The 13,903-nt window shown below is 35.4% G+C and overlaps 1 protein-coding gene and 1 long non-coding RNA gene across 2 annotated transcripts; both read left to right on the top strand.

Moving 5' to 3' along the window:
* Nucleotides 1-647: 647 nt before the first annotated feature.
* Nucleotides 648-1,337, top strand: LOC130717152 (uncharacterized). The gene is made up of 3 exons (XR_009012252.1): nt 648-756; nt 955-1,090; nt 1,270-1,337. It is a non-coding gene; the product is annotated as an uncharacterized LOC130717152 (long non-coding RNA).
* A 10,679-nt stretch (nt 1,338-12,016) lies between these two features.
* On the top strand, nt 12,017-13,532 carry LOC130717802 (zinc finger A20 and AN1 domain-containing stress-associated protein 6-like). Its single transcript, XM_057568166.1, has 2 exons — nt 12,017-12,176; nt 12,441-13,532. Exon 2 carries the CDS (start codon nt 12,514-12,516, stop codon nt 13,009-13,011), a length of 498 nt encoding a protein of 165 aa, XP_057424149.1. The 5' UTR covers nt 12,017-12,176; nt 12,441-12,513; the 3' UTR covers nt 13,012-13,532.
* The last annotated feature ends 371 nt before the right edge of the window (nt 13,533-13,903 follow it).

The raw sequence follows: 13,903 nt of genomic DNA on the forward strand, positions 1-13,903 counted from the left end.
TGCAATTGGAGTAAGTTACATGTCTCTCCATCTTTATATGATGATTTTTTGATATATAATGTTAACGTTTTTTTTTTTGTTGTTGCTGAAGGATGCTTGAAGCTTGAATTAGATGAAAAACTGCAAAGGTTCTAACTTTTGGTTTTCTTATTGATCTGCAGCATATTCTTTGATCATGATGTCTTAACTACTAGGGCACAGAGGCTAAGGCGGTTGAAAATCTTTAGCAGCTTGAGTTCAACTCAAATCCAAAGCATAACTCTGTCTTGGGGAAGGCAATTATGGATGCTTCTTATGCTAACCCCTCTTTGGTATTTCTCTTATTATCATGTTCATGCAGGTTCTCTATTTTTTTTACTTTAAGGAGATGCAGTATTTGAGATGCTTTAGGTGCCTTTGTTGAATGTTAAATTCTTGACAGGCCTTAGGGATGCCATTTCCCCCATTTTAGTGTTTACTGTTTAGACCCTTAGTGAGAAAGTGTACTTTCATGTTCAGGTTGTGCTATCAACTGCAACTTTGACTTCAAATCTTACTGTACTTTGGAAAAACTTATGCTTTTGTAGAGACTGGCCTCAAATAAAGGACATATTTAAATGTCATCCTCTTGATTCATTTTCTTTTATTGTTTAATGACAGAATTTTTAGTTTTTTATTTCTTATCTCAAGCCACTTGCTAAACTTGACCAGGACATGTGGCTGAAGGATTTTGTGCTTGATTTGTATCCAGATACTAAAGGTTGTTCTCCAGCTCTGGTAAGATCAAGTATAGTAGAAAAATCTAAAATTTTCACTTTAATTCTGACAAAATGTTATTTACATAGGAGATTTTGATAAATTCCATTATCTGGTAAGATCAAGTTTCTGTTTTTTTTTTTCTTTCATAGAAAGTTCCTTTTTTATGCCCAATAATGATAATCACTCACAGTGTGATATGAAATGTGTTTTGTTCAGTGATTCCAGGATCTGGTTGTAGCCTCCTTATGTTAATTCTCTTCAATGGTCTAAGTAGTGCATGTTGTGCTTGGATGAGAAGATCGTGCCTAAGACTACTAACTACAAGCTTGATTTTAATGGATTTCTCTCCAAGGTTGTGTTATGTTTGTTGTCTTTCATTTAGTCATATCATAAACTTATTTAGCTTGAACTCTTTTCCAATTTTTGAAATCTGAGATTTTATTTTTGGTTCATTATGTGTTGTGGCCAAAAGTTCAAGGTTAAATCCTCTAAATTAATTGACTAACAGTCTCTGATATGTAAAATTAGAAGGGAAGGAAAAGACGCAACAAGTGTCCTTAAATGTTCCTACAAGATGCAAAATTTGACTTGGATAGCAACCCTTGATTTTCAGGTTTGTCTTATTTAATTTTGTTTTACCTGTAATTTTGTGATCTTTGTGTTAAAAGAAACTATTATGTCTTTGGACAGGTGTTAGTAGTAGAGGTGCGACACAGGGACGATGAGAGGTTTTGGAAGCTTTGATCTCCACAGGTTCAAACACTAATCTCAGTTCTCAGAAGCAGCAGTATTCCTTTTGTTTCGTTCACATTTCTTTTGTTATTTATTTTGTGGTCATGTTGTGTTTGGTCATTGAAAAGAAGTCAGAACTTTTATTTCTGTTAATTTGGCTTTGCTGAAACTACATCATACCAATAACTATATTAGTTTAATTTTTCTCTTTTAGAATGTTAACCTGACATGCCTTATTACTTGATTGGTTTATATAGTTAGTGGAGATATATAATAAAAAAGGTTAAAGAAAGTATAAGGTTAATTAATTTATGCTCTTATGTTCTTGATACTACGCCTCTTAGACTGCAGTTTATATGTGGTATGTGTTTTTCTTCTAAATAATGCCAATTATGTAAATTGGAGTTTAGTTTCTCTTTGTTTTGCCATTATAGACTGCATTTTTGTTTCTTTTTTTCTGCTGTGTTTTAGTTTAAGATCTCTTTATACTGATTTGGCTGCGATTTTTGTGAGGATTTCCATGATAGTAGTGAGTTTATTCTTATTGGTTTTTTTCTTTTATATTCCTGGTGAATTGGTTATTGATACTTACATCAATCAACAGTTTGATTATAGAAAAATTGACATCAATCATGGATATGGATTCCACAAGTGATGAGTTTGAAGAACAGCTTTTGAGTGTCATTTTTTTGTTTTTCTCAATTTGAGTTATTACATGAAGTTCTTAGGATTTTATTTGTTATCCGAACATTTAGTGCTTAATACTGCATGCTTTGCAACCTATGATCAAGCTTTGCAATATTACTGGATGATTTCAAAACATAATTCTGCATTTTCATTTCAAACGTGTCTTCTCTTCCAAATTCTTGCTTTAATAACTTTGAATATCCAGGTTTTTAAAGTAGTTTCCCTTTCAATCTCTTTAACAGGTCTGTAAGTTCACTAGGGGGTTAAAGTTTTGGTCTTTGATATGCTGAACATTTAATGCTTATTACTGCATGCTTTGCAACCTATAATCAAGCTTTTCAATATTACTAGATGATTCCAAAACATAATTCTGCGTTTTCTTCTCAAACATGTCTTCTTTTCCAAATTTTTGCTTTTATAGCTTTGGATATCCAGGTTTTTAAAGTAGTTTCCCTTTCAATCTCTTTAAAAGGTAAAGATAAAAAATACATTATGTCACTTTCATTGATTTATGATAGTGCGCTTGCCTATTAACATAGGATGGAAAGTCAATTCTATATTTGTTGAGAGATTAACAATTCAGTTTTGTTATGAATGTGGATATACCAGGTCTCATTTACCTGGTAAATGCAAGGAAACTATCATTCCGGAAGCATGAGCTGGCTGGCAGGGTTGATGATAAAATCCGTTAGAATTAAAGAGTAGGAGGGAAAGGAGAAGAGCAAGGAAAATTTGAGTAAGGGGAAGCTGTCCCCTCAGCTAGCTAGATTCTGAGTTCCATTTTTCTATTTCCTGTCATATGAGCATTGTATGTTTGCATAAGGTTGAATGAGCAGATTATTGGCTCATAAATGAAATCCTAATAGCAGTGTCCTCTACTTCTATAGTATTTTTTCCAGCATTTTAATATATCTATAATTGATTCCTATTGACATATTCTTTACATTTGAACTTGAGGTACAAGTGGTCTTTGAAAGATTTGCAAAAAAAAAGCTTCTCTTATTGCTGCTATAGATTACAGTTTCCAATTCCATTTATTTGTAGTTTTTTAATAGTCTACTATGGTTTTGTTTATATATGTGAATTCTTTAGGGTACTTTGCTGATTGCATACAACCAGTAATTATATGTTGCTATAGTTGACATGTTGCTCAACTCTACAATTATCAACTTCGAGTGACAATTCGACTTCGCGTTTCAAGTTGTTATTATTGTGAAGTGACGTCGTCTGCAACCCCTATTTGATGGACAAACAATAGAAAAATGTATTTTAATAATTTGATTGCTTTTTTATAGGTTTTTGAAGTATTAAGTTTCATATTTAACAATAGGAAAATATACTTTGATAATTTAGTAATTTTTTTTTAAATTCTCGAAGTATAAATTTAAAGTATGATAATCTAATGGTGATAGTATGTAATATGGGGTTAAAAATTAGTACTCTCACGGGGAGACATATTTTTACATGGATTACTTTCGAATAAAAACTAATATTTAATATTTTTTCATGTAATTTAAGCGCAATTTTCATAATTTTGATACATGTTTAAAAATATGAAGAGCAATATCTCGATGCAACGCAAAAGTGTATGTTTGATTATTTAGATTTTTTTTTGAAATTGAATGTTTAGATCACCACAACCGTAGTTGAGTATTTAAATAAATGTTTTTGAAACTTCTATCCCTCTTAATATGATTGCAGTGTAATTTTAAGTATGTCAATTTTTCTATAATCAAACTGTTGATTGATGTAAGTATCAATAACTAATTCGCCGTGTAACGCACGGGTAAAAACGCTAGGGACAATCACTTTCACATGTTGGGTTATACCTTCCAAAACCTGTGTTTACTCACGGTCAGCTATACGTAGCTTTGTCTAGAGTGAAATCAAGAAAAGGGTTGAAAATTCTAATCATTGATGAAGAAGGGAACCTTTCAAACAAAACCCGTAATGTTGTGTATAAAGAAGTATTTGATAACATTTGATGGGTGTAAGATATGTAGTTCAACCACAGTTTATTTTCCTTTTTTTTAGAATGATTATAAGCTGATTGGATTGTTATCTGTTGTTGGCAGTTTGCTTCATGTGTAGAGTGTCTGTATTTTCGACTACATAATTGTTCCAAGATGTTTAAGGTCTGTTTCTACTTGGCACCAACTTAACTATTTTGTTTTAGCTGTTAAACTGAACATCACTCCTACATGGAATTGTTGTTTTTGCAGTGAATGGAACTAAGCAATCTGATCAGCGTCATGGAGATAGGATTTGTGTTGACCATTCTTCATTGTTTGCTGAATTAGGTAGTTGTTTTTTTTTTCAATGTTTCAATGGTACTATGTACAAGATATCCCGTATTTTGAGCTATTTGAAATTATTTAAATTAATAAGTGCTTTTTATAATTTCAACTCACAAGTTATTATACTCGCCGTGCAACGCACGGGTAAGAATACTAGTATTTTTTGAAAAAATTTAGAGGTAAACTCGTGTTGTAAAAATTTTCTGTCACCTCTTGGTAGTTTTTTTTTTTAGAAAGCAAAGAGTATATTGATGAGAGAAGACAAATATACATCATCCTTCTTAAAAGGATAGTGAAATCCTACAAGAAGGAAGGACATCCCGAAAATCAACCCAGCCTATACCAAATACAAAGGACTCAAGAAACTAAACCCCCCAAAAAGGAAGGGATAGAAAGGAAGTCTAGGAGCAAGTTGGTGTCGCATGCAACATGGTTGACCTATATATGTTTGAGGATTATTAAAACTTGTCTTTTGCGCCCACAATTACAGGAGAATTGGGGAAGTATGCACTTGATTTAGAACTCCAATAAGGAAATCTTAGTTATGGTTCAAGGGGAGCAAGAGGTGATGCAGAATTGTTACAACATAATCATGTGGATAGCCCAAGAATCACAAAAAGGAAGGGATAAAAAGGAAGTCTAGGAGCAAGTTGGTGTCGCATGCAACATGGTTGACCTATATATGTTTGAGGATTAGTAAAACTAGTCTTTTGCGCCCTCAGTTACAGGAGAATTGGGGAAGCATGCACTTGATTTAGAACTCCAATAAGGAAATCTTCTCCACTCTCTACCTCATTGCCTCTATATCATTTTGGAATGAATCTCTTAGGGCCTCTCGTCGAAGAAACTGGGCATATACAATTCAATTTCCACGTTATGCAGTACTTGTCCTAGTTGGACATTCTCAAACCGAGAGTGAAGCCATATGCAGAACGTTCCTTGGAGCCATAGAAAAACGTCTAAAAGAAGTAGAGAAGGGCATGTGGGATCATCTCCTTCACGAACTATGGGCTTACCTCGTAACCTCGTGCAAGGACACATGGAAGACCCTAGAAAAGCCAACCTTTACTCAAGGCTGTAACCGGTGGTACAAGCGAGTGATGGTAACTAGGTATCAAGCTTGGTGAGAAAATATGCTAAGGTCATGAAAATCCAGAAATTTCCATTCGAGATTCATAAAGTTTTATATTCTGGAAGTCACTCTCATGTCAAAGGCTGATATGAGCTCCCAAGTAGTCCAGTGGGCAAGGACTTGCACCAAATTGGAGAGGCCCCTATGACGATAGTGCTCAAAGGAGGGTAAGAAAGTTGAAGATCCTCTAAAAGAGGAGTGGGCCACATCAGTAGAAGGTCACCAATCTTAGGAGTAATTAATGCTAAACAATTTAGACTTTAAGTTTTTATAGGTCTTTCTTTTGATATTGAGTTTTGTTCATTTAACATTTTCCTTTCATTTAGCGTTTTCATTAATAAGTAATTTTTGTCGTTTGCCTAATTGATGATATGTGTACCTCATTAAGGCTTAAACAACCAATGCAAATAAAGACTTGTTTGGAAGTCAGTCGAAGGCACAACCTTTCAAAAACACCTACCCATGCAAATCACAAATGCAGGGCTAAGTCACAATGTTTAGTACCTTCAACATGACCCACATTGGAGTGATAGAACAAGCTTTTTTGAATGAACTTTAATTTGCTCGACGGCTGTGGATAATCAATGTTGGCCACTGAAAGCCAACTCAAATTCAAGCTGACTTCGTCGGAGCCACTTTTGTGTGCAACTCCCTTTAACGAAGCAAGACTCTGTCATGGTTGCAAAGGGCTACAGTTCTGTTCTCTTAGTGATCGGATTAAGCCGGTCAAATTACCTGGGGAAATGTTGATTAAGGAGGAAGGTGTAGAACCTTGGATGGGGGGAGCTTGTCTGGTGGGGGTGACGAGGATGGATAGGGCTCCGAGCACCGTGTCCGAGCCTGAAGGGGTCCCGTGCGAAGGTACTTCGTCTTCGATGCCTAAGTTAGTGGCTGAGCCATTCAGGGAAATCTCTAATTAAGTTATGAAGAATAGATAGCGTACCTGACCCCTCTTGTCAGGGGTTCTTATATACCAGTTTGTAGGGTAGGAGTAGCTTAGAGCGAGTGTCATGTGTGCCTAGGATCTGGGTGTGTATGGAGCGTTGGATCACCTTGAGCCACCAATTGTCCGCAATGATCTAATAACCAAGGGTTTCTTGTTAGTGAGGACTAGACCTTGAGCCCCACACCTACCCCTGCAGCTAGGCTATTGAGTCAGTGATGAGATGTGTGAGATGATGAGGATCTTACCCTCGTGGGTGACCAGTCGGGTCGCGCTTGAGGTTAATCGGTAGGAGGAGGTCGGGCTTATGCCTGGTCGGGAGGGGTGCAACTTGATTGACCTAGGGTGCGATCGGATGTGAAGCCTCCTGAAACACTTAGCTACAATTAGTATCTTTCTAGAAGCATCTCTTAGGTAGCGTTTGGTAGACAGGTGTGAAGGGAACGGAACGGGACATACGTGTTCCGTTCTGTGTTTGTCATATTTTTTGGATGGAACGGAACATAACACAAGACTCCTGGAACAGAACACTTTGGTTCCCTGAAAAAGGGTGGAACGGAAGAGAACTGAACGGAACACTCAATAAAAAGACAAAACTATCCCCAATTTATGACTAGTATCTCCTTATCAATTCATGATTTTTATCATCACCTGCACATAATATCAGTTAATTTCTCACAATTTTGTTTGGACTTTTTCCAGATTAATGAGATTTGAATATATATTGACAAAACTACTCTCTGTCTCGGTGATTCTGCGTCGTTCTCGCCCAAACCCATTGTCGTCCTCTTTTTTTTCCTCCCTGTCTCTGTGGAGATTACATGCCTATTTTACATTTCATCATTCTTCAATAAATCTATCGTCCTCTCCTCATGTACATGTCTCGTTGGTGATTGCTCCTAAGGGGAATGGAAAAGGATAGCAAAGTTTTATTTTCAATTTGAACCACCAATTAAATTAACGAGAATGAGAAATTTGTCAAAGGTGTGTATTTGAATTGAAAATGCTTGAAATCCCAGGTTTGATACCTGGGGTGTCAAAGGTGTGTATTTAATGTTTATTAATAATTTTAATTATTTTGTTAATATGTAATTTCCATTATGACATTTATTCCATAGGCTAAAAGCACGCATGACGTGACGTATATATAGCAATATGGATGTGAGGTTGCACTAATATTTACAAGGAGAAGGAGGGGTGCCGACACCAGCGCCCACAGATACAACAAAAATCACAACACACGGTGCTGTTACTTTCAATTCCGCCAACCAACGTTGTATCTGGAGTCCTATCACACACAGATATTATGATACTGTTTAGGAATGGAAACGTATGTGTGAGTCACCAGCTTATCGCTTTACTTAATGGATTCATTTGATCTAGCCAAGCACAGGGCCGTTGTTCACTAAAGAACAAACGTACATGTTCCATCTCCACTTGATTAAATATTTGATGATATCCCTTGCACTTGCACTCTTAACAGGGGCTGTCAATATGGGACAACTTGGATAAATTGGCTTTGACTAGTCCAGTCCCATGTAAAAAATATAAGTTGAATTGGTGGGGAGAAAAATATAATTAAGTTGAATTGTGCACGTTTACGTAGACCGGATAACAATATCTAGGAAGAACAATGTGCTGACAAGGCGAGCCAACCCGACTCACCATTAGCCTATCAAAATGCGGATTGAGCCACTTTTAAGATTTTGGTTGACAGTCTCAACCCATACCTTATTTTGACGGGTCAACGGGTTGACGGATGAACCCACTTTAAGAATAAATTGAGAAAAATTTCTATGCAATTAGTAAAATGTTAAAAATGTTGCTATAGTTTCCTTATGAAATGAACACAAAGTCAAATTTTGCAATTAGCGACACCGCCACACTAACACCAAATTAAATAAGATGTGATTGCTCCATATTTCTTTGTTTCATGTCAACTTTGTCATTAGATTTTGATTAATCTCAACTAGATAATAAAAAATTAAAAAAAAGCTCAATATAATTCAACACTAAGAATCAATTTCACAATTACATTAAGAATAAAAATCACAAATTCATAACCAACTCACAAGTTGCAAAAATTCGTAATCATCACAACTCATAAATATCTTTTAAAACAACAAAAACACAAATCAAAATTCAACAATCTCATGATAACATAATCTTAGTTCAAAACTTTAAAAATTTCAAGATCCTTTAGTTCGAAACATCACATAATCTCTTAGAAGAAGATGCATCAACTTTTTCATTACCACTACCATCGTCATCTTTCAAACTTTCATCATCCTAAAGGGCGACAATATGGGTCGGCGAGGAAGACCCAACCCAACATTGTTCCGCTAAAATGCGGGTTGGGTTAAGGCGCTCACTTTTAACATTTAGGTTGAAATTCTCAACCCGATATGCCAAACGTGCTAGCCCAGTGGTTCAAGCCCATTATGCCAGAGAGAAACCCAAAATTATAGAAGAAAATGAGTTAGTAAAATGTGCAATGCTTATGTACGTGAACGATGAAAACTTGTATTTATAGACTTAGGGAGAGTCACACTCGAGATTGAGATTTGGTGAAGTTTTATGTATGACTTTTTAGATGATGTCTACTCGTAGAAAATCTAGCAATTGTCAACATAGATCCACTCACGTGACAGTCGGATGAGATAAACTCACTTTTGGTTGTCCTAACTTGCCAACATGGTGTCCACTTAATTACTTTAATGAGTTGTAGAACTTTCAAACTACCTTCACTAATATTGTGCCTAGTAGCCTTCTGGGCATAGCAGAAATATATTTCTCTAAATATATTAATATGGAATGGATTATGAAATAAATAATTTTAAAAAAATGAAAAACTAAGTTCTAACATGTCTCTTTACTTTGGTGATCATTATGGAATAAAATTACTTTCTTTCAATTTCATAACTTTTTAAATACATGTTGTGCGTTAGTGCTTTTTTTTACAATTTATTCAGTATTCCTCTAAAAATAAGGAGTTTCGTACATTTTATTTTAACTTGTCAGATATTTCTTTATAATAAACATTTTTTAAATTTATAATCTAGCATGCTAAAAAATCAACTACAAACCTCTTATTTTTAATGATATCGAAACAATGTTCTTTTTTTTTTCAGAGTTCTTTAACTAATACACTTAATACATTAGATGGAAGGACCCATTTAAAGATAACATGTAACATAAAATTAATATCTAAAAGCCTTATTTATTATATATAGATTATAGATTATCCTCCACTTAAACAAAATTCTAATGCTCATCTGACATGGCTACCGAATCCAAATTCAGCACCTTCTTTGCCAGCCTGTCTCTTTCAGTCGGTAATATTGATTTTTTATAGTTTGTTAATTAAAAATATATAAAGATAATGTGTATTTGTTCTGTCTCTGTTATGTACTAGGGAAAGCTTACGTAAGATAATGACAGAAAGTAAACCCTAGCAGAGCACTCAAAATAGCAAGAATATCATAAAAGGAATATTCTCATTAATGCTGAAAAAGTTCAGTTGTACAAGCTGATGACCTTCCCTTTTATAGAGGGTGAAGTCATGACATGGACTTTTCCTAAATTTGGGCCTGACAATCAGGGCCCAAATCCCTGTACATATAAGACAAATCCAAAGGAATCTTCCAGCTGACTTGTGGGTCCATCATCTAAGGAAGGGCAAAGAAGCTCGTTGTGTCGTACTTCCCGCCATGGCTATCTTTAATCGTTTATTGTTCATTTTGGGCGGGTATAATCTTCTTTATGTCTCGCCCAGTCCAGTCTCTTTATCTCAATAATATACAATTTTTAATGGTTTCTTGATTAAAGATAAGCTTAGTGCATATTTTTATCATGCGGCATGGATGTGATAAAGCATCAGAGTTCAGAAATATCACGTCAAAAAGCAAAGTTATAGTGTTCTGATGATCCACTCATTTTTTCTTTACATTTTTCTTTCCGATTTGTCATGTTAAATTTTGTGTCTACCTTTATCTTTATATGGATTAAATTTGAGAAAACCACGTTAGTGTTTATAAAGGAGAGATAAACACATTAAAATGAAGTTCATCATAGTTCCGAAAAAATATTCAGAAAAACAATGCTATGCCTATTCCTTATCCGGATTATTAAAAGCATGTCTTTCTAAATAGTATCAACAACAACATTATCTTTCAAAAAAAAAAAACAATAACATTGCACTTCCTAGGTGTAAAAATTCGTGCTTCTTTTTTAGTAATTTAACACGCTTATTTGTGTTCATGTTTAAATATTGCAATAATGGATCCAAGTCCAACAATATATGAAAATTTTCTAAATTAATCCGGAAACTATCCAACATTAGCAAACATCTGAGACATTTATGTTTATGACAATTTTTGATTAGAGTATCACTATTTTTGGACTGAAAAGAATTTCGTAAAAAAATTACAGAGCCAATAAATTAAAAACCAGCCTCCAAGTAAAGTGGGATCCATATTTTTTTTTTTTTACAAGAAGAAAATTAAAGGGGATCCATATAACCACTCAGGGGGTAGGAATATATATTTTGTAGCCTACTATAATTTCCAAGCATTTGTTTTGAGAAAAAAAAAAACTTTTTTCCTTTAGATATGGTTTATTTTTCACTCTTCCAACAATTTAAAACCGTTATAAAAGTGAGTGTGTCCCAACACCCAACACTTCTAATGATCTATATATTACAATTGTACTTAAGTTTCTTTTAATAAAAACAACTTACAATTTATAACTTGAATGATAACTTACTGGTTAATTAACCACATTTACTATTTTTGTTGTTATGGAATTGAGTTATGACCATAGAAGATCCATTATCATATAACTTAATTTATACAACGAATTAACTTTTTTCACATCAAAGTTTCAAATGATCACCGATAAGATATAATTGATAAGACTAAGTTTGGTTTTTCAGTTAAAAAGTCTGTTTAACGTATTAGAATTTAAAATCACATAGTCTGACGCAGAAACATAAAAGAGGACCTAAAAACCAAAAAAAACAAAAATGGATAGACTCTTACCTGTTAACGTGATGTTTCATATTTGAGAAATCAATTCAGTGTGTGTTTGGAAAACTCATTCACGATCCACGTTTGACCCCGATTCACGTTTACAGAAGCAATAAATAGTTGCTTTTGGATTTCTGGATCCACGTTTGAACTCTCCAGATTTAAAACCAAACACACTCAATCTCATTGATTTCTATGTATCTCCGGCTTTTAACAATTTCTTTTAGGTGAAAGGAAGTTTTTTTCTGAACGCCGTGAAAGGAAGTTTATGAGAAACTTAATATGAGATATAAACCGTGTACTTATCTTGACTTATACTTAATCAAATCTCGTATACTTTCGTGGTATAATTAATCATATAAAATAAGAATTTTAATTAAAAAAATAATTATGATGATTTGTATCTTGTCCGGTTTCGCCGTTTCTTCCTTTTTCCCTCTCTCTCTCTCTCACATCACATACCTTTCTGACTGTTAATCCTTTCCCATTAAGATTCTTTCCCCCATCCTTTCCCACCACCATTCTTCTTATTATCTTCTCTTCTTCCCTTCTTCTCCTGCTCATAATCTCATTCCCAACCACAACCACAACCACACCCTCATCTTTTCTTCAACAACCAGGTACTTTCCTTTTTCTATCTATTTTCCTTTTTCAATTTTAGTACTTACATCAACTAAATTAGCCTATTTATAACCTTGATTTGTTCAATCTGCGCCGAAAACGATACGGTTTTTGCACTCTGTGTTTTTCTACTTTTAAGAATTTTTCGTTTCACAGCCAGCTTTTCATATTTTCTTCTGAATTTTCTCGGAATCCAAACGGACTCACACCACACGTGTTTTTTGTTTTTTTTTCTTACCCTTTTCCTTTATAAAATCGTATAGGTTCAGAGAATTTTGATTTCCTTGAAGAAAAATAAAAGCAAAATTACCTGAGAGGTATCACAGATCTACAAACATGGCGGAAGAGCACAGATGTGAAGCTCCAGAAGGTCACCGTCTCTGCGTCAACAACTGCGGCTTCTCCGGCAGTCCAGCCACCATGGATCTCTGCTCCAAATGCTACAGAGACATCCGTTTGAAGGAACAGCAAGAAGCGTCGACCAAATCCACAATCGAAACCGCTCTCTCCAGCTCCTCCTCCGTCGCGAAACCGCCGTCTTCCACCTCATCTCCATCTCCAGCAGTCGATCTTGCACCGCCGGCTAAGGCGGAAACCGCGTCGATCTCATTAACCGCCGGTCCGATTCTCCAGGCGGCTCAGCCGAACCGGTGCGCGACGTGCCGGAAGCGCGTGGGGCTGACCGGGTTCAAGTGCAGGTGTGAGGTGACGTTCTGTGGGGCCCACAGGTACCCGGAGAAGCACGCGTGTTCGTTTGATTTCAAGACGGTGGGGAGAGAGGCAATAGCTCGGGAGAACCCGGTGGTGAGAGCGGAGAAGCTGCGGAGGATTTGAGATTCGATCTCAGCCGTTGGATCAATGTGGGGACCGGTTGTTGAGGCTAGTCGATCGTAGCCGTCCACGTGGACCTCCACTGAAAATGAGAGATATCATTATTAAATGTATGATCTATTATTATCTTGTTGGAATTATTTAAAGATAACAGCTGGCTTGTCTGGTTTAGGAAGGTTGAATAAGTCGTCATGTTTATCGCGTTTGGACACACGGGAAGAAGAAAAGAAAAAGAAAATTGGAGTGAAATTTTTAGGTCCACTATCCTCTTAGGCTATGTCATTTTGAGGGGTGGTTGAAAATTGAAATGAAGGAACTGTGATATGATTTGATTTCTGATTTGTGTCACTGGGGAATGGGTAATCTAGTGCGGTGGAGCGTTTTATGTTGCTTTCGGTAATGAATGTGAGAGTGAAGTATCATCTCATTGGCGGCAACCTTCTAGTCATTTTCTACTTTGGATGTCAATTTTTATTTTATGAATGATATCTTTTTTCTCTATGGAATAACAATTAACAAGTAAATCATTTCGCAAGTTTCTTAGTTTCTAATTGTTAATGTAAATCTTCTTTTTTTTTGTAAGGGAAATACACTTACATTAATCAATTTAAACTTCAAATACATTTACTAATAGTGCAGAATTCACTTGAAAAGGTAAAGCATCCTTTGGAAATTCTGAAGCTAGTGAGGCTAAACCTTATTACCTCCCCTCAAATGAATCACATTTAAAGCTACAAATTGGGAAGCCATCATCTTACAGTTAGTTATAACAGGGTCTATAGCGGCTATCCATGGAAGCACTCCACCACCTCTAGAGCATCTGTTTCAACTTTCGATCACTAAACTGTTCAAATCGAGTTGCAGAGCTGCTGCCATCGCCCATCATAAAGTCAAT

The sequence above is a fragment of the Lotus japonicus genome, chromosome 5 (genome assembly GCF_012489685.1).
Source record: "Lotus japonicus ecotype B-129 chromosome 5, LjGifu_v1.2".
Classification (NCBI taxonomy): domain Eukaryota; kingdom Viridiplantae; phylum Streptophyta; class Magnoliopsida; order Fabales; family Fabaceae; genus Lotus; species Lotus japonicus.

Coding starts and splice junctions, on each gene's coding strand:
- LOC130717802 (XM_057568166.1), top strand. CDS start 12,514: ATGGCGGAAGAGCACAGATGTGAAGCTCCAGAAGGTCACCGTCTCTGC.